This window comes from Mustela erminea, chromosome 14 (assembly GCF_009829155.1).
Source record: "Mustela erminea isolate mMusErm1 chromosome 14, mMusErm1.Pri, whole genome shotgun sequence".
NCBI lineage: Eukaryota > Metazoa > Chordata > Mammalia > Carnivora > Mustelidae > Mustela > Mustela erminea.
The window spans coordinates 5,363,189-5,385,149 of record NC_045627.1 but is presented as its reverse complement, the minus strand read 5'-3'; the positions used below and the strand labels follow the sequence as shown (position 1 = coordinate 5,385,149).

General features: G+C 40.1%; 1 protein-coding gene across 2 annotated transcripts in view; it reads left to right on the top strand.

Moving 5' to 3' along the window:
• PCNX2 (pecanex 2) overlaps window positions 1-21,961 on the top strand; it is a 288,644-nt gene that overhangs the window by 89,189 nt on the left and 177,494 nt on the right. For both annotated transcript variants that reach the window (XM_032312937.1, XM_032312936.1), the window contains exons 14-15: window positions 1,132-1,242; window positions 3,058-3,149. In XM_032312937.1, the coding sequence (XP_032168828.1) occupies window positions 1,132-1,242; window positions 3,058-3,149 (203 nt within the window). The remainder of the gene's footprint in view (window positions 1-1,131; window positions 1,243-3,057; window positions 3,150-21,961) is intronic.

Here is a 21,961-nt window from a genome sequence, read left to right as displayed (position 1 = left end):
AGGATTTGTCCCATAATTTCAAGCCACTGTTAGCAAGGGCACGTGACATGCGAGGACTCTCGTTTGTACGGTTTCACGATGGAAAATGTGCATTTCTGATTTTCAGAAGTTGGTGAAGCCCCCCGGCCCCCACCATCCCCACTCCCGCTGTCAACTGTGGTCTATGTTCCAAAGTTCAGGCATATGGGTTTTCAAATCAAATTTCCTTAGTTTTATTGGGGCTTACCAGGATCAAACTTCACTGACATTCTCCTCAATAAACTGAGACAGAAGACAGATGTGTCACAGCAGAGGGAATGGCAGTTTCTGTGTTCTATGAAACCCAACTTGCACAGACGTGTGGAAGAGGGGATGACAGGGACAGAACTGTAAAATGCGGCTCTAGCATGTTTGATTTCCTCCAACGAATGATCTCTGTGAAACACGGAATCCTGGCATGTGGATCTCTTGCCCAGATGCACTGTTCCGATTTTGGGAGGGGGCACCCTCTTCCTCTGGTCGCCTTCATGTCCCAGATGCTCCAGTCCCCAGGAGGTCAGGCCCGTCACTGTCCCACTGTCACTGTGTGTGGTTTCCTCGTCACCACCCTCCCCTGTTCCTCTGCGAACCTGGAGTTCCCACTGACCTTGAATTTCAGGTGGCGTTCAGGTCTCAAGACCTCAAATGCTCCTGGGGACAAGCCCCAAATGAGGAGCTCCCAGCTCCAAGTTGACACCTCCTACCCCCATGCAGGGAGAGAGCTGCCTACCTACTGCCGTTAGCTTTACCTGTTCCTGGAGTTTCCCAGTTTCGTCCCCCGATCCTCACGCCCTCCAGGTGCAAGCCCGCTCTTTAACACTGCGGACTGGTCCACTGTGTCCCTCACCATCTGAGGTCTCTGCTAGGTGTTGCGCTCGCCTGTGTTCTTTGCCTGGGCCTTTTCCTCGGACGCAGCCCCGTGTTACTTCCACGAGCACATTTCCACTGGGCTCGCAGACCCTCCTCCTAGGAGTGCGAGGAGTCCAGAACTGCCTCCAGGATGTGGGCAGGGGTGGGGTGGCTGGGAGCTGGAAGGGGAGCAGGCAGGATTGCCTCGGGGACCAGGGGCCACCCGCCGCACACTTACTGTCTGTTTTGTCTGTTCACTTCCAGTATTTTTATATTGCTTCCCTGCAATTTCCCTCCTCGGGCTCTTCCCGCAGATCAACACTTTCTGCATTTATCTTTTGGAACAAATTGACATGCTGTTTTTCGGAGGTTCTGGTAAGTCATCTACATCCCAGTCTTCCTGTAAAAGAGTCTAAAGTTCTGATAAGGGCTGCATGGAATGGAGTCCAGACAGCTTGGTGTTCTTTCTTTTCTTTTAAGATTTTATTTATTTAATTGACAGACAGAGACAGTGAGAGAGGCACAAGCAGGGGGAATGGAAGAGGGAGAAGCGGGCTTCCTGTGGAGCAAGGAGCCCGACACAGGGCTCGATCCTAGGACGCTGGTATTATGACCTGAGTGAAGGCAGCCGTCTAACAAATGAGTCACCAAGGTGCCCCCAGCTCAGTTTTCTTTGTCCTCAACACTGAGCTACTTCTTGTGTGCACCTGGACAGACAGGGGACCCGTGTCTCCCACCCGGGTGACCTTTCCTTGACACACCACTCTAGATTCAGCCGGCAGTGGCTAAAACCTCGCTTAGCCCTTAGCTGGAGACTTTGTGCTGGTTGCTTGACTGTAAAGTTTACTCTTCTCTAAATGGAAATACATACACGGCTCGCCTAGAGTCCCTCCCTCTAAGAATGAAGTGAAATCATACATGAAGTGACAGCACAGCTGGTGAGCCAGTACTGTTCCCCCCTCATTACACACACACACACACACACACATGCACACACATGCACATGCATGCACGTGTGCACAGATGTGCAAACACACACAGATGCACACATGTGCAGAAATGCACTCATGTGTGCTAACACGCACATGGACACACGCACAGATGCACACCCATGCCTGGATGCACACAAAGGGATGCACTCACGTTCGTTAAGACACACGCATGGATGCACATACACACACATGCAGACACACACGTGCACATACAGAGATGCACTCACGTGTGCTAATGCACATGCATGGATGCACACACCAGGTGCACACACATGAACGGACACACACAGATGCACACATGTGCACATATAGGGATGCACACACAATCGTTAACATGTGCACGGACACACACAGATGCACACACATGCACGGATGTACACAGACACACACAGGCACACACAGATGCACTTACATTCGTTAACATACGTGCATGGACGCACATACATGCACAGACGCACACGGACGCACACATGCACACACAGAGATGTACTCATGTGCGCTAACACGCGCAAAGATGCACACGCATGCACTGATGCATAGTCGCACACACGCACGGATGTACACAGACGCACGGCCGCACATACACGCACACACACGCACGGGTGCACACAGACGCACGGACACACACAGACGCACACGCACGCATGGACGCACACAGACGCCCGGACGCACACAGACAAGCATGCACGCCCGGACGTACAGAGACGCATGGTCGCACACAGACGCACGGACGCACATACACGCACACACACGCATGGGTGCACACAGACACATGCACGCACGGACGCACACAGACTCACGGTTGCACACAGACGCACACGGACACACACGAGCACTGCCCATTTGTTAGACGGAGCCGTGTCCGCCCTTTCTTCGGCGGGAGCCTTCATCTGTGCTGCTTATTTTGGCCAGCGGCGCCCCGCTGTAAGCCGGGGGGCCTCCCTTCCTCAGGCTGGACGTGTTCACACGTCTTCTAAGAATGTTGCCAGGAATTCCTTTCCAGTGTTTTCCTGCGGAATTTTTAGGTAAACGGTTAGTGTCTCTCTCTCCTTTTGCATGAAGTCGTCGGGTACTTTCGACTGACCCCGCGGAGGTTTTCTTGGCTCCCGTGGCGGGCATTTTGCAGTCGGAAGCTACAACCTCGTCTTGGCCCTATCTTCCGTGTTCGGTTGTGAGCCTGTGCGTGTTTGTGTTGCAGCCGTTTCAGGCCTGACCTCGGCTGTTTACGGTGTGGCCCGGAGTGCGGCGGCGGCGGGCCTGCTCCACGCCTTCTGCTTCGGCGCCGTGAAGGTAGGTGGGAGGCGCGAGGGCCTTCTCCCGTCTCCTCCCGTCTATTACACCCGCTGGCGGTTTAAGCGAGCGCAAGTGTTCCTCTAGCCATGAAAGACACGGGATCTGAGCGCATCAGGAGAGCGGGGCCTGCGGGGTGGGGCCTGGGTGGTATTTGACGACACCCGGAGCATGTGCCTTGCGGGGGAGCACCGAACCCCCGGGTTGTCTCCCGGCATCATGACCGGCCCTGCCGGAGCCCCTGCTGAGCGCGGTGGTCAGGAGGACCTGTGTGTCGCCTTCTCCATCTTCTTGAATATCGCTCAAAAGACGGGAGAGAGAATTGCCTGATGCCTCGTGGACAGAGAACAGGAGCGGAGATGATAGCAACAAGATTTTAAGATCTAGAAAACAGATGGCCCGCCGATTTATCCAGATGAAGAGAGCTGAAGCTAGGCTGGCGGCCGGGGAGGCCCGAGAAGATGAAAACCAAGATGAGCGTTAACTTTAGGAAAACACAAAAGCTGTGTCCGAAGAGAAAGGTAACGATTCTCAGCTGTGGACAGCAGTTTGCGTTTATGGTGCCCTGAATAATGGTTACATGGAGAATGGAAAAATAGGGGAGGGTGTGCGTATGGTTGTGTGTTTGTGTGTGCCACTGTGTGGGTGTGTGAGTGAGTGTTGTGTTGGGACCATCTTAACCTTGTCCTCCATACCGGAAAGTTGGCAAATAATATCTAAAATTGGAAAAAGTCAAGAAATAATACAACAAGCGAGTTATTTGGAAATAGGGTCATAGGTGTAGAAGCAACAGCTGGAAAGCATTGCCCGCAGGAAGCAGGCCTTTGGGCCATGAGGTGCTGTAGGCTGGGGACCCTCTTGCTCATTTTCAGTGTCATAAAACTGTAGAGTTTCTATAACATCTGAAGACAGTAACACACAGAATGTCCGGGGCATCTCTGTTCTGGAAAAACGTTAATTAATACTACACATGTTTCTTGAATTGATGGACATCCTACCTTTGCTGTTTTAAACAACAGATACCTCTTTGATAAAATAAAACTTAAACATACAAAAGCAAATAAAAATAAAGCATGTTCCAAAGGCTTCTTAATAGCTATCCAGTGACACTCCTTTGCTAACTTCTTAAAACGAGTAACTTAAAATCTTATTAAACGTGTGGTTGTGGGTGGCAGGAAGATAATTGTCTGTTCCCCGTTGTGCAAAGGAAGGAGTGTGATATGATTATCTCCCTGGGCATTCCCATGGACTCTGTCTGTGATTGTCCACAGGATAATTTTCTCCCTCACTCCTTCCGTCCATTCCATATAGATACTTTCTTTCATATAAAGAAAGGGGGAGAAAGAGGAAGAGTCGGTCTTCTAATACACAAAGGTAATTCAGGTGTTGGTGGTGACCCTGTCGCCACGTTTATCTTATTGTGCAGAACAACAATTACACGGCAAATCGCATGTTCTTTCTTCTGAATGCATTTCTTTATGCTGTCACAGGACGCCAGGTATTTTATTCAGGAACAGTACTGGGGTAGTTATTTTCTGAGTCCTTGCCCTTCTGAGGACCTCTTTCTGTTCATTTTGGTAAAACAGTGTTTGTGTACATATTTATTTTTCATCCATTTTTAAGTTTTAAATTTTTAATTTTTTTAATGATGCAAGTATTTTTGAAGGTTTTGTTTTAGTTTTTAGTTTAATGCGGGTTAACATACACCATTCTATCTGTTCCAGGTGCACGATATAGTGATTTAACACGTCCATACAACACCTGGCACTCATCATGACAGGTGCCCTCTTTAATCCCCATCACCTGTTTCACTCATCGCCCCGCGGGGCAGGGGGGGGCATCTCCGCCCTCTGGTAACCATTAGTATGTTCTCTATAGTTAGGAGTCTGTTTCTTGGTTTATCTCTCTCTCTCTCTTTTATTCCTTTTGCTTATTTGTTTTGCTTCTTAAATTCCACACATGAGTGAAATCATATGTCTCTCTTATTTCCCTTAGCATTAAACTACGAGCTCTCTCCATGTCATTGCAAATGGCAAGATTTCACTCTTTCTATGGCTGAATAATAGTCCACCCTGCGTATATACCACATTTTCTATAAACATTTGTGTGTAGGTGTTAGTGTGGATGTGTTTTTATTTATACATAGTAAAGACCTAGGAGTGGTATTGATGGGTCACATGGTTTGTTAATATTTAACTTTTTAAGAAATTGCCTGTTTTCCAAAGTGTGTACCATTTTAGATCCCCTCATAATCTTTCAGATTTCAAAGTGTTCCAGAGTCTTCCTGGCACTTAATGTTTCACTAGTTTTTAAAAATAGTACTCCTATTATGAACTGGTGTCTAATTGTAGTTATAATTTGCATTTCTCTAATAATGAATGCTGTTGAGTAGGCTTCGTATGCTTGCTTGCTACTTAATGCATCTTCATTGGTGAAAAATATGTTAAAGTCTTTTTTTCTCATTAAAAAATTGCACTACATGTTTTTATTGAGGTATAAAATTTTTTTTTTACATGTTCTGAAGTCCTTTAACAAATATATATTGCAATATATTTTTTTCCAGTTCTTGGCTTCTCTGTCCATTTCATTAACAGCATTTTTCAAAGAGCACAAGTGTTTAATTATAAGGAAATCCAGTTTGTCAATTATTAACTTTATGGTCTGTGCTTTTTACATCTTATCTAAAAATATTTACCTAACACGAGGTCACAAATATTTTTTCCTCGAAGTTAGGTAGTTGTAGCTCTAATGTTTAGATCTGTGATCCAGTTTGAGTTGATTTTTATGTATGAGATGAAGTAAAGATTGAGATTCACTAGCACAACTGCTGGAAAGACTAACCTCTCCCCACTGAATTGCCTTGGAAGCCTTGGAAACAAGTACCAGCTTCCTGGTTCTGGTCCAGCATGTAAGGAGTCTGGAAGTTGTATCTCCATCCTACAATAAGTAAAGAGCTGAACAAACAAAAAATCAACAGCTCTTTTTTAAATCCACCAGAGAAGGCAAGAAGCAAGCAGCTGGCTCCTTCCAAAGTCAGAGAGAGAGACAGGTCGATACGGGGAATCACGTCTCACTGGAGCAGGAACCCAGGAGCAGAAACCTCTGTGGGAACAAGTCCCAGGGCAGGAAAATCTGAACTGCCAGCTAGGTGTTGCTGGGGACTCAGTGTGGGCAAGTCTGGGAGTTCAGACCTCCAGGGGACCCAGTCATCAGGGACAGCCCACACCTCTGTGCATTTTACCTCCAGGCCCTTAAACAGGTTCCCTGTGAATATCAGAGAAAAATCCCTGCCTGCGTTCAGCAGGTGGAAGGGAAGAGTAGCCATTTTGAAATACATTAGAGCGTTAGTCTCTTCTTAACAAGGCCTGCCCTCAAGATTTCACCACAGCCTGAACTATGGGGATTTTTGTCAGAGCCTAAATGACTTGGAATAAGGGAAATCCCAAACTCCAGTTGGCTCTAGCCTTCCATGTGGGCAAAAGGAAATACCAACTCCAATCCAACCCATTCTGGCCATTCTGTCCCACCTGAAATGTGGACGGGACTCAGAAGCACTTACAGAGTTCACAGTCCAGACACAGGGTCCCTGAAAGACTCAGAAGTGATCACAGGACCGTAGAATACTCCCTGTATGCCTTGCCACCCCATCAGTAAAGGCTGGTTTACCCCAGGTCTTTTCACCCAGTGTGTAAAAAACAATGCGGCATACTACAAGGCGTAAAATACAGTTTGAAAGGATAGAGCAAGCATTAGAATCAGATTTAGATATGGCAGGGATGATGGAATTATCATATTGGGAATTTGAAACAGTTATGATTAATATGCTAATGACTCTAATGAATGAAGTAGACAGGCTGTAAGTGCAGATGGGCCATGTAAGCAGAAAGATGAAAATTTTAAGGAAGACCAAAAAGGAAATGCTAGCAATTAAAAAACGAAAACAAAAACACTGTAACAGAAACGAAGGATGCCTTTGATGAACACCGCCGAAGAATCCTTGAGCTTAAGGTGATGTGTACAAAAACTTCTAATTCATTTTGGCATGAGAAAAGACTGAAGAAACCAAATATACAAGGACTGTGGGACAACTGCAAAAAGTGTAACATATGTGTAATGAAGATGTCAGAAGGAGAGGAGAAAAAGGAGCAGAAAAAATACTTGAAGTCCTAATGACTGAGATCTTCCCCAAATTAATATTGGACCCCAAACCACAGATTCAGGAAGCTCAAAAAAACCCCAAACAGGATAAATTCAAAAAACCCCTAACAACAAAAACAAAAGCTAAACAAGTGCCTATCATTCAAAATGCTAAAAATCAAAGCTAAAGAAAACATCTTGAAAGAAAACAGGAAATAAATATCCTTACCTTACCTTTGGAGAGCAAAGGTCAGGATTTTATCTGACTTCTCTCAGGAACGGCTATGAACAGAATTGTTTCCCCAAATTCATAAGTTGAAACCCTGATCCCCAGTGGGCTGGTATTTGGAGATGGGCTTTTTGGAGATAATTATGTTTAGATGAGGTCACGAGGGTGGTGCCCTCATGATGGGATTAGCGCCCTTGTAAGAAGAGAGAGATACCAGAGCTCCTTCTGTCACTGCTGTGTAAAGACAGAGCACGTGACCATTTGCAAACCAGGAAGAGAGCGACTGGGCCAGCACCATAATCTCTGACCTCCAGACTTTAGAACTGTGAGAAATAGATTGATGTTGTTTAAGACAACTGTTTAGTGATACACAGACTGTATTTTGTTATGACAACGTGAGCTGACTGTGACAGGAAACTATTGAAGTGAGACAAGAGGAGAGTGAAATAGTTAGAAGGGTGGAGAGAACAAAACTCCACCAACCTATAATTCTGTAACCCCCAAAATTGTCCTTCAGAAGTGATTTGTTGAAGGAGATTTGTTGCCAGTAGACCTGCCTTGCAAGAAACATTAAAAGAAGTTCTGCAGGGAATGGAGAATGTTGATCTGAGACTCATGACTACATAAAGAAGGGAGGATTATCAGAGAAGGAAATAAGTAAACACTTTCATTTTTCTATCCTTATTGCAACCATGTATTCAAAAATACAAGTATATCGTTATTGTGAGATACTTGCACTTTCCATAAAGTGATTGAGTTTTATTTGAAAGTGGACTTGACTTAACTAGAAACGTATATTACATACTCCAGGGTAGCCATTAAAAAGTTTTTTTTTTTTAAAAAGAACTATAAGTGATGTGTTAATAAAGGAGAGAAAATGAAATCATGTAAAATCAATTAAAACTTCAAAAGGCAGGAAGAGTGGGAGACAAAAATAGGAACAAAGAACAAGAGCAATGAATAAATAGTAACGAATAGAGCTAGTATTAACCGAACTGTATCAATATGACTGTGCATATCAGTGGTGCAGGTACTCCAAGTGAAAGGTAGCGATTGTCAGGGAGGGTCAAAGAACAGGATCCCACTATATATTGTCCACAGGAAACCCCCTTTAGATATGCAGACACTTATGTCTTAAAAGTAAATGACTGGAGAAGTATATACCGTGCTAAAACTAATCAAAAGAAAGCAAGAATAGCTATACTAATTTCAGACTTCAGACCAATAAAACAGACTTTCAGAGATAAAGAATAGCATTGCACAGTATTAAAAGGATTAATTTTCCAAGAGGACACAGGTGTATGCACCTAACAACAGAGCATCAAAGTATGTGAAGGGGAAACTAATAAAATTGCAAGGAGAAAAAGATGAATCCACTATTATAGTTGGAGACTTTAACACCTCCCTGTCAGAATGGACAGATTCAGCAGGCAGAAACTCAGTAGGTGTGTGGTTGGACTCTATAGCCTTAACCAGCTGAATATATTGACACATGTAGAACTACGTCATTGAACAACAACAAAGTGCACATTCTCCTCAAACTCACATGGAACATTCACTAAGAGAGCCCTCATTCTGGGCCATAAAACATATATTAACACATTTAAAAGAATAAAAGGCATACAGTGTCTGCTCTCAAAACACAATGGAATGAAAAATCCCCAAATATATGGAGATTAAACAACACATTTCTAAGTAACACACAGGTGAAAGAAGAAGTCTCAAGAAACATTTAAACAATATTTTGAACTAAATGAAAATGAAAATACAACTTATCAAAAGAAGCCTACTTCAGCAAAAGCAATGCTTGGAAGGAAAATACAATGTGGAATGCATATGTTAAAAAAGAAGAAAGATGTAAAATCAGTAATCTAAACGTCCATCGTAGAAAACTAGAAAAAGAAGAGCAAATTAATTTTGAAGTAAACAAAAGAAAATAAATAATAAAAATGAGAACACAAATCAATGACATTGAAAAACAAACTGATAGAGAAAATCTACAGAACAAAGGAGTGGTTTTTGAAAAAGATCAATAAAATCAATAAACCTGTTGCCAGGCCAACTAAGAAAAAAAGAACAGTGATGTAAACTACTAATTACAGAAAGTGATGAGGAAATATTACTACAGATTCCATGGACATTAAAAGGATAGTAGGGGTGCTTGGTGGCTGAGTTGGTTGAGTGTCTGCCTTTGGCTGTGGTCATGATTCCAGGGTTCTAGGATTGAGCCACACATCAGGCTCTCTGCTCAGTGGGGAGTCTGCTTCTCCCTCTCCCTCTCCTGTTCCCCTGCTTGTACTCTTTCTCTCTCAAATAAATAAATAAAATCTTTAAAAAAAAAAACTTTAAAAGGATAGTAAAGGAGTATTATAAATAACTCTGTACCCACATCTTTGATAACTTGGATGAAATGGACCAGTTTCTAGAAAGACATAATCTGTGAAAAACTCAAACAAGAAGAAAGTCCTATCTGATTAGGCTTGCCTATATTAAAGAAATTGAATCAATAATTAACAAATTTTCAAAACAAAAAGCACCAGGCTTAGATAGGTTCACTCATGGATTCTACCAAACATTGAGGGATGAAATTATACCAATACTCTCCCATTGATTTTAGAAGATAGAGGCAGAAGGAATACTTTTTTACACATTCTGTGAGGGCAGAATAACCCTGGCACTAAAGCCAGACATAAACATTACATGAAATGAAAACTATAGGTCGATATTATGAATATAGGCAAAAGTCCTCAGCAAAGTATTACCCAGTCAAATCCTACGACATCTAAAAAAATTATACACCAGGACCAAATGAAATGCATTTGATATATGCAAGCCTTGTTCAGTATCCAAAAGTCAATTAATGTAATCCATCACATCAACAGGCTAAAGAAGGAGTATCACATGATCATATCAGTAGACACAGACAAAACATTTGAAAACATCCAGCAGTGATTCATGGCAAAAACTCCTGGCAAATTAGAAATAGAGGGGAACTACCTTAACTTTATAATGAATTTACACAACAAACCTACAGCTCACATGATCGTGGTGAGAAACTAGGAGATTCCCCATTAATATCAGGAAGATGGTAAAGATGTCCTCTCACTACTCCTTTTCAACATATTGGAGGCCCTACCTAATGCAATAAGTTAAGAAAAGGAAATAAAGATATACTGAGTGGGAAGGAAGAAATAAAACCATCTCTTCACAGATGTCATGATTTTCTGTATAGAAAATTCAAAAACTGACCACACCCCCAGAATTAACAAGCGATTTAGCAACATTGAAGGATACAAGGTTAATATACAAAAGTTAATCTCTTCCTTGTATACCAGCAATGAACAATTGGAATTTGAAACTAAAAGTACCAGTTACATTAGCACCCCCTAAAATGAAATACTTAAGTATAAATCTGACAAAATATGTGCACAATCTGTATGAGGAGAACTACAACACTCTGATGAACAACATCAAATAATTTTAAAAAATGGAGAGAGATTTCTTGTTTATGGATAGGAACACTCAATATTGTGAAGATACCATTTCTTCCTGACTTAACAGATTCAATGTAATTTCAGTCAGAATCCCAGCAAGTTATTTTGTGAATATTGGCAAAATGATTCTAAAGTTTATATGGAGAGATAAGACCTAAAATGGCCAACTCAAGTCTTGAAGGAGGATAAAGTTGGAGGACTGATACTACCCAGCTTCAAGTCTTATTATAAAAGTATTATACTCAAGATAGTGTGTTATTGAGGAAAGGAGAGACAAATTGGTGGTATAGTGCAGAGGGCACAGAAATAGATCTAATTTATCTTTGATAAAGGAGAAAAAGCAATACTAGATCAAAGATATTCTTTTCAACAAATTGTGCTAGAACAATTGGATACCCACATGAAAAAAATGATTCTAGACACAGACATTGCATTCTCTCATAGATTATCTCAGAATACATAATAGATTTAAATGTTATATGCAAAACCATAAAACTCCTGGAAGATAACATAGGAGAAAAACTAGATGACATTGGTATGCTGGTGACTTTTTAGATACAACACTAAAGGCACAATTCATCAAAGAATTGATAAGCTGGATTTTATTAAAATTAAAAACTTGTGCTCTGTGAGTGACACTGTCAAGAGAATGAAAACAACCTACAGACTGAGAGAATATTTGCAAAAATCCTATTTGATACTATTATTCAAAATATATACAGAACTCTTAAAAATCACACTAAGAAATATAACTTGACTAAATGGACAAAAATCTGAACAGACACCCCCCCCCCCAAAGAAGATACACAGATGGCAAATATAAGCATACGAAAATATGCCTGACATGGTATGTTGTTAAAGAATTGCAAATTAAAATAACAATAAGATATTACTGCACAGGTATCAGAGTAGCCCAAATCTGGAACACTGACAGCACCAAATGCTGGCCGGGATATGCAGCAACAGGAACTCTGACTCATTCTAACAGGGATACAAACTCATATAGACATTTTGGAAAACAGTTTGGCAGTTTCTTTCAAAGTAAACATACTTGTATCAGCAGCTGAACACCTTGGTCTTTACCCTAAGAATTAGAAAGATAAGTTTGTGCACAAACCTGTACACAGATGTTTACAGAAGCTTTATTAACAATCGCCCAAACTTGGGTACAATCAATATGTCCTCCAGTAGGTGAATGGGTAAATAAACTATGGTACATGCAGAAAATGGAACATTATTCACTCTCCTCAAAATTGATGTGAAGCCATGTCAAACAATATAGGGGAATCTTAAATGCGTATTACTAAGTGAAAGAAGCGAATCTGAAAAGGCTACATTTAAGATTTCAACTATAGGACATTCTGGAAACAGCAACACTCTGAAGACAGCCAGAGCATCAGTGGTTGCCAGCAGCTACCGGGGAGGGATGAAGAGGCAAAACAGGATAAAAATGCTGCGTCATGGCAGTGAAACTACTGTGTATGGTACCATAATGATAGAGGTCTGTCATTAGGCATTTGTCAAAACTTTAAGGATGTACAACACCAAGTCTGAACCCTAATGTAAACTATAAACTTTTGTGTGGGTTCACTGAATGTAATAAATGTAGTACACTTATGCATTCTGATAGTGGAGGAGACTATGTATGTGTGACTGCAAGGGGTATATGAGATCTCTCTGTATTTTCTTTTTTAAGATTTTATTTATTTATTTGAGACAGAGATCACAATCAGGCAGAGAAGCAGACAGAGAGTAGGGGCAGGGAGCAGGCTCCCTGCTGAGCAGAGAGCCTGATGTGGGGCTCAATCCCAGGACCCTGAGACCATGACCTGAGCTGAAGGCAGAGGCTTAACCCACTGAGGCACCCACGTGCCCCTCTGTATTTTCCATTTAGTGTTCCTATGAGCCTGAACTTTTGCTGTGAAACTCTAAAAAATAGAATCTATTATATTGGTTATTCAGATAAGTGTGGGTTTATTTCTGGACTGCATTTTTTTCTGTTCTCTATTTCTGTGTTTATACCAATACCACACTATTTTGATTATACTACCTTTATATTAAGTCTTGAAATAAAATGGTGGATCTTATTTCATTCAGTGTAAGTTTCAGAATGTGTTTGTCAATTCCTGTAACAAAACTCTGGAGAAAGTTTGAACAACACAGAGACAACTGACATAACAATATTGAATATTCTTACCCTTGAACGTGATATTGTTCCATTTACTTGAGTCTTTGTTAATTTCTGTCAGAAATATTTTGTACTTTCCAAACTGTAATTACTACACATATTTTTCATACTTATTACAATTTCATATGCTTCATGATATTGTAAGTGGTATTGTGTTGTGTAATTTAAATTTCTGATTTTCATTGATAATATATACAGTTAATTGCTGTATATTTAGGCTACTATCTTGGAACCTTGCTAAATACTTATCCAAGTAGCTTTTTTTGTAGCTACTTTGGGATTTTCTATATAGATAGCCATCTTGTCTGTGAATAGACAGTTTTATTTCTTTCTCCAATCCATATGCCTCTGTCTTCCTTCTTCTTTTTCTTGCTTTATTGCACAGGCCAAAATCTCTAGAGCAATGTGATTAGAACTGCTGAAAACAGATATTCAGCCATACTATTAGTGTATAGAAATGCAACTGATTTCTGTGCAGTGACTTGTATCATGCCAGGTTGCTGAATTCTTGTATGAGTTCTACAGTTTTGGGGTAGAATCTTTTGGGTTTCCACATAAAGTATCATGTCATCTGCAAAGAGTGGGACTTTGACTTCTTCTTTGCCAATTTGAATGTCTTTTATGTCTTTTTTTTTTTTTTTTTTTTGGTATGATTGCTGAAGCTAGGACTTCGAGTACCATGTTGAAGAACAGTGGTGAGAGTGGACATCCCTGTCATGTTCCTTACCTTAGTGGGAAAGCTCTCATTTTTTCTTCCCATTGATAATATTTGCTGTGAGTTTTTCATAGATGGCTTTTATGATACTGAGGTATGTTCCCTCTATCCCTATACTGTGGAGAGTTTTAATCAAGAAAGGATGCTGCATTTTGTGAAATGATTTTTGTGCATTTATTGAGAGGATCATATAGTTCTTGTTTTTTCTTTTAATAATGTCATGTATCATACTGATCAATTTATGAATGTTGAACCACCCTTGCAGCCCAGGAATAAGTCACACGTGGTCATGGTGATCAATTCTTGTAATGTAATGTTAGATCCTATTGGCTAATATTTTGGTGAGAATTTTGCTATCCATGTTCATCAGGGATAGTGGTCTGGAATTCTTCATTTTGGTTGGGTCTTTGTTTGGTTTTAGGATCAAGATAATGCTGGCCTTATAGAATGAGTTTGGAAGTTTTCCTTCCCTTTTTATGTTTTGAGACAGCTTCAGAAGAATAGGTATTTTTTAAGTTTACTAGAAATCCCCTGGGAAGCCATCTGCTCCTGGACTCTTGTTTGTTGGGAGATTTTTGGTTACTGCTTCAATTTCCTTGTTGATTATGGGTCTTTTCAAGTTTTATATTTCTTCCTGTGTCAGTTTGGTGGTTTCTAAGTTCTCAGGAATGCATCCATTTCTTCCAGATTGCCTAATTTGTTGGCATATAGTTGCTCATAATATCTTATAATTGTTTGTATTTCCTTGGTATTGGTTGTTATCTTTCCTCTTTCATTCATGATTTTATTGTTTTGGGTCCTTTCTCTTTTCTTTTTGATAAGTCTGACTAGGGATTTATCAATCTTACTAATTCTTTCAAAGAACTAAGTTCTAGTTTCATTGATCTGTTCTACTGTTCTGGTTTCTATTTCATTGATTTCTGCTCTAATCTTCATTATGTCTCTACTCCTGCTTGGTTTAGCCTTTATTTGCTGTTCTTTCTCCAGCTCCTCTAGGTGTAAGTTTAGCTTGTATATTTGAGACTTTTCTAATTTTTTGAGAAAGGCTTGTGTTGCTCTGTACTTCCTTCTTAGAACGGCCTTTGCTTAGAAGCAAAGGTTTTGAACAGTTGTGTTTTCATTTTCATTTGTTTCAGTGAATTGTTTAAATTCTTCTGTAATTTCCTGGTTGACCAGTTCATTCTTTGGTAGGATGCTCTTTAACCTCCAAGTGTTTGAGTTCCTTCCAAATTTCCTTTATGATTGTGTTCAAGTTTCAAAGCATGTGGTCTGAAAATATTGTAGATAATAATCCCAAATTTTGATACTGGTTGAGACTTGATTTGTCACCCTGTATATGATCTGTTCTGGAGAATGTTCCATATGCACTCAAGAAGAATGTGAATTCTGTTGCTTTAGGATGGAATGATCTGTATATATTTGTGAAATCCATCTGTGTCATTCAAAGCCCTTGTTTCCTTGTTGATGTGCTAAGATGATCTGTCCACTGCTGTTAAGTGGGATGTTGAAGTTCCCCACTATTATTGAATCATTGTCAATGTGTTTCTTTAACTTGGGTATTAATTGGTTTATATAATTGGCTGCTCCCAAGTTAGGAACATAAATATTTATAATTAGGGCATCTGGGTGGCTCAGTCATTACCCATCTGCCTTTGGCTCAGGTCATGTTCCCAGGCTCCTGGGATCAAACCCTATGTCAGGCTCCCTGCTCAGTGGGAAGCCTACTGCTCCCTGTTCCACTCCCCCTGCTTGTGTTCCCTCTCTCACTGTCATCTCTGTCAAATAAATAGATAAAATCTTAAAAAAATTATAATTGTTAGGTCTTCTTGTTGGAAAGACCCTTTAAGTATAATATAATGTCCCTCTTCGTACCTTACTACAATCTTTGGTTTAAAATCTAATTTGTCTCATATGTGGATTGCTACCCCAGCTTTCTTTTGATGTCCATTAGTATGATAAATTGTTCTCCACCCCTTCACTTTCAATCTGTAGGTGACTTTAGTTCACCTACAGAGTCTCTTATAGATAGCGTATGGATGGGTCTTGCTTTTTTATAACATCTTATACCCTGTGTCTTTTGATTGGAGCACTTAGCCCATTCAGAGTAATTACTGAAAGATATGAATTTAGTGCCATTGCGTTATCTGTAAAGTCCCTGTTTCTATAGATAGCCTTTGTTTCTTTCTGGTCTATGTTACTTTTGGTCTCTTTCTTCACTTATAAGGAATATTTCTTGAAGGGCTGGTTCAGTGGTCACTGATTATTTTAATTTCTGTCTTTAATTAATGTCTGTCCTGGAAGCTTTTTATCTCTCCTTCCATTCTGAATGACAGTCTTGCTGGATAAAGTATTCTTGTCTGCATGTTTTTCTCATTTAGTACCCTGAATATATCATGCCAGCCCTTCTGGCCTGCCAGGCCTCTCTGGATAGATCTGCTGCTAGACTAATAATTCTACCTCTATAGTTTAAGAACCTCCTGTCTTGAGCTGCTTTCAGGATTTTCTCTTTATCTCTGAAATTTGCAAGCTTCACTATTATATGTCAGGGTGTTCATCTATTTTTATTGATTTTGAGAGGGGTCCTCTGTACTTATTGTACTTGAATGCCTGTTTCCTTCCCCAGATTAGGGAAGCTGTGATTTGCTCAAAAATACCTTCTGTCTCCCGCCTCTCTTTTTCTTTTCTTTAGGGACCCCAATAATTCTAGTATTGTTTTGCTTTATGATAATGCTGACTTCTTAAAACCTCCTCTCAATGATCCATTAGTTGTTTCTCCCTTTTCCTCAGCTTCCTTCCTTTCCATCAACTTGTCTTCTATGTCACTGACTCTTCTGACTCATTTACCCTAGCTTTTAGAGCATCCAATTTAAATTGCATCTCAGTTAAAGCATTTTTATTTTTGGCCTGATTAGATATTATTTCTGGCAAAAGAGAGTCTCTGGTGCTTTTATGCTTTTTTCCAAGACTGGCTAGTAACTTTATAATTGTTATCCTGAATTCCAGCTTGGACATATTACTTATATCCATATCCATTAGATCTGTAGCAGAGAGTATTACCTCTGGTTCTTTTGTTTTGAATTCTTCCTTCTAGTCATTTTCCCAGAGATGAGTGGATAAATGGGAGGACAAATTCAAAATTCAAAAATATCAACCGTGACCCAAGGAAAATACACACTAGTCGAATCTGAAGAGGTCAGAAACCAAAAAGAAAAGAAAAGAAAAAAAAGAAAGAAAGAAAAAGAAAGGGAATATAAAAGGGGGCAGGGAAAGAATATAATCTCCCCAGTGGACAAAACAGGGTGATCCACTTGGTCCTGGGTATATTTTGGTGTGTTTTTTAGAAGACACTAATCCCAAAATAGTAAAGAAAGCAAAACTTTTATATATAAATAAATAAATAAATAATAATAATAATAATAAATATATATATGCAAATATAAAATTGCATACGGTGAAAGGAAGCCAAAAATGAATGATATATCTATAAAATGTACATGTAAAAAAATGAAAGTTAAAGATTTAAAAACAAAGAGTTAATAAAATAAGAAGCTAGTAGAAAAGGAAAAAAGAAAATAAAATTTTAAAATGAAAGTTCTACAAATCATGAGAAAAAAACCTTGAATTCTATATACCATGATCTCCCAGTGCTGAAGTTTTGCAGTCCTGTGTGCTCTGTAAACTTGATGTTTGCCTGTTGTTCCGGGGATCTTCTTTGGGAGGGTCCTGCTTCATAGATTCTCAGGTGTCTTTGCCTAGACAGAGTTACACCACCCCTTACCAGGGGGCCAGGCTGGCAAGCTGCTTCTGGTTGTTCTGTGTGGTTTTTGTTCCCTGAAGGGTTTTTTTGCCTCTTTAGATAATGAAAATAAAAATAGCTGAACCTGATCTCCTGGCCTGGAGCAAAAGATTGTCGTCTTCTCTCTTAAGTAAACTTTCAGGGATAATCCATCTTCCGTTCTGTGTGTGCCAAACTCTACAGACTCCTGTGGTGTGAGCCCTCAGTGATCCTCCCCAGGGGAAGGCAGAGGGTTAACGCATTTCTGCCCTTTTGCAGGACCCCCACATGGAGAGTAGTCATCTGCATATCCATCTTTCTATTTCATGTCATTCTCCTTTTGTCTGAAGAACTTCCTTTAAGAAATCTTACAGTGCAAATCTATTGCTAGTGAATTCTTTCAGATTTTATCTGAAGCATTCCTCATTTTGATTTTATTTTTTGAAGATACATTCATTGGTATGGAATTCTGCTTTTCCCCCTTCAATACTTTAAATATGTTTCCCATTTTCTTTTAAGTTGTATACTCTTTTTTACCCCAAATCTGTTATTCTAATGTTTGTATCTCTGTTAGCAATGTTTCTTTTTTCTTTAGCCATCATCAAGACTTTCTGGTTTCTTTGGTTTTCAGCGATTGACAATGTGACTAAGTTTATGGTGTTTGTTCTTTATTTTACTTTGGGTTCCCTGAGCTGTTTTGATCTTTTTTTTTTAATTGATTTTTCAAATCCTCAGCCATTATCTCTTCAAATATGTCTTCTGCTTCATTCTGTTTTTTGTTTCTACTTGGGCCTCCAATTATATAGATTTTAGATGACTTAATATTGTTCTGCATCTTTTTTTCCCCCCACACTCTCTTTTTCTTTGGGTTTTCTTTTGAATAATTTTTATTGTCCTATCCGGAATTCATTAATTCTTTTCTCTACTGTGTCTACTCTGAGTTTAAGATCAGCAAAGGAATTTTTAAATATTTCATGGCATGCTTTTTTATCCCCAGCAGTTCCATTTGACTCCTATATATGGTTTCCATAAATATACCTGTAATTATTCATCTGTTTATATGTACTTACATTCATATTTATGAATATTATTTACCAACTCCTACGTCTTTAGCACATTAATCATAGTTATTTTGTAGTTGAGATTTTATAAATTGCCTGGTATTTTCATGTTGTTAGAATGTGAGCCATACTCTTGTTATTTCTACATTAAAGTAGAGACATCACTCTTCAATATTTTGTTTTGGGAATGAGAACGAGACCAACTTGAGTTTTTCCTGAATTCGTATAGAATTCTTCCTTATCTTCTGAAGTTTCAGAGAAAAGCAATAGACTATGACCAGACTTGGTTCTCCTTTGCTGGGTTTTCTGTACATAATGCCCATTCTCACTTTTCATACTGAAGACTTACAAATGGGAAAGCTTTTCTGCTCTTCTTTTTTGATTAATGACATTACTGATCTTATTTATGTGATCTGGTATTAGTTTTTCATAGAATTTTGTTTTTGTTTGTCTTTCATTTCTCTCTTTCCTTTTTTTTTAATGAGTTTTCCTTCTGATATTTTTCCTTTGTTGTCTGGTACGGTTTCTAGAGTTTCTCAAGGCTAAAGCAACAACAGCAACAAATATTTGTTATTATGAACTAGAAACTACTAATTATTTTACATAGTTTATATAATCTACACAGCATCCCTGTGAGATGAGTACTGTTATTATCCTGATTTTATTGATGTTTGTAACGTGTGCGCATGTTGTTCCTTCTTCATAATTGCTTGTTTGCCTGTAATGTGCTCGTATACTTTTTAATCTTTGGAATCAGATCCTCTCTGAAAAATATTCTTGTTTTATTTTTTTGAGATAAATATGTTTCGGAAAGTATCTTTAAGTGGTTCCTTGAGAGAAATATCTCATTTGAAGTGTGCCTTTTGTGAGTCTTATGTTTTCTCTTTTCTTCATGTTTTCTTTGACAACCTGCTATTGTCTTTATTCCATCCACAGACATGTTTTGCTTTTGGCCTCTTAGTGTTAAAATTAGTTTAGAACCAACACTTAAAATAAAAAAAAAAAAATACTTTTTTTTTTTTTTTAAATTTAGACAGAGAGAGTGCAGGCAGGGAGGAGAGTCAGAGAGAGAAGGAGAAGCAGACACTCTGCTGAGCAGGGAGCCCGATGTTGGGCTCAGTCCCAGGACCCTGAGATCACAACCTGAGACCAAAGGCAGCTGCTTAAACTGACTGAGCCACCCAGATGCCCCTAAAGCCAGCATTTAAAATTATGCCACTTCGGGACACCTGGGTGGCTCAGTCAGTTAAGCCGCTGCCTTCAGCTCAGGTCATGATCCTGGAGTTCTGAGATCAAGAAGTCCCGCATCAGGCTCCTTGCTCAGCAGGAAACCTGCTTCTTTCTCTGCCTCTGCCTGCCTCTCTGCCTACTTGGGCTCTGTCTCTCTCACTCTCTGAAAAATAAACAAATATAATCTTTAAAAAAATTTAGGCCACTTGATGTAAAAGTATGATTTCCTACTTAAGGAATTTGAAACTCTGGCACCCCTGAGCCCACATTCCCACGTGGTAACACCCCGCTGAAAAGGCAGAGTGAGTCGTTGCTGCCCCACACTCCCAGATCGCATCACACCCTGTCATCCTCTCTTAACACTGGACCCATATATTGCATTTATTTCTCCTGTCTGCTTGGGTGGACATTAGATTTTGTGATCTCTGTCCTATAGCCAGGTAGGAATAGAGCCGATTTCTGTCAGAAAATTTTAAGACTCCCTAGAAGGTATACTGGAGAGAATTATTGGGGAGAATTTCCCCAATATGGCAAAGGGAATGAGCATCAAAATTCAGGAGGTTCAGAGAACGCCCCTCAAAATCAATAAGAATAGGCCCACACCCCGTCACCTAATAGTAACATTTTCAAGTCTTAGTGACAAAGAGAAAATCCTGAAAGCAGCCCGGGAAAAGAAGTCTGTAACATACAATGGTAAAAATATTAGATTGGCAGCTGACTTATCCACAGAGACCTGGCAGGCCAGAAAGAGCTGGCATGATATTTTCAAAGCACTAAACGAGAAAAACATGCAGCCAAGAATACTATATCCAGCTAGGCTATCATTGAAAATAGAAGGAGAGATTAAAAGCTTCCAGGACAAACAAAAACTGAAAGAATTTGCAAACACCAAACCAGCTCTACAGGAAATATTGAAAGGGGTCCTCTAAGCAGAGAGAGAGCCTACAAGTGGTAGATCAGTAAGGAACAGAGACAATATACAGTAACAGTCACCTTACAGGCAATACAATGGCACTAAATTCATATCTCTCAATAGTTACCCTGAAAAAAAAAAAAAGAAAAGAAAATTTTAAGGCTCCCTAAACAATGTTTCCAGAAGTACCTTAGGTCTAAAATATAGGAAGAGAAGAACGGAAAGTGAAGTGTGCTCTAGGAACATTGGACCAGTTCAGATATAACTTCCTCTGTTCAAGCGTCCTGCGGATGGAGTTTCAGGTGGTAATATCAGGAAGTTTCGTCACAAGCAGTAGATGTGCTTGTAGAAAACCTGGGTCAATGCTCTTCTGTACTTCATGCTTTACTCCAACATCCCTGCCCGCAAACTGGTCAAATAAAACTTGCTGCGTCCAAGACGGTGGGGGTCTGCAAATACGGCCAGTCCACAAATGTGCAAGTCCAAATGTCGGGTAGACTCCGAGTCCTGTGGTGACCTCAACTCTAGCTCTCCCACTTCTGGTGTAGGTGATGCCAGCAGGGGATGATCAAGGTCTTTTATGACTCACTTCCCCCAGTACAGTACTCTCTCTCTCTCAAGTAAGTAGGAGCTGGGGTCATGTGTCGACCCCCAAACCTTCCTTCAGTGTAGTTCCCTCTATAAGATGAAGTCTGGAATAACTCCTTAGAGCATGTGGCTTATGTACAGGTGCCTTCTCTGGTTCCTAGTGTGGGTTTATGCTTTTCCCCTTTTGACTATTTTGTTGGACATTTCATGGGGGTGGGGTGGGGAGCTAGATCCCTGTGTTTTTAATGCCATTTTGACTAGGACCCCCCACTTCTCTACCCTTCTTTGCAACCCTGATTAACAAACAGCATCAGATGTATGTGTAGCTTTGTTGGTTGTTGGAAATGGGAGCATGCAAGTTTTCCGTAGGAAATGTAGGAGCTGAAAAGTTTGCATCCACTGCTGGTCAGCATATATTTATTTCTTCAGAAATCACTGGACCACGTCCTATAAAGATACAGAAGAAGTCAGTTCAAAGATGA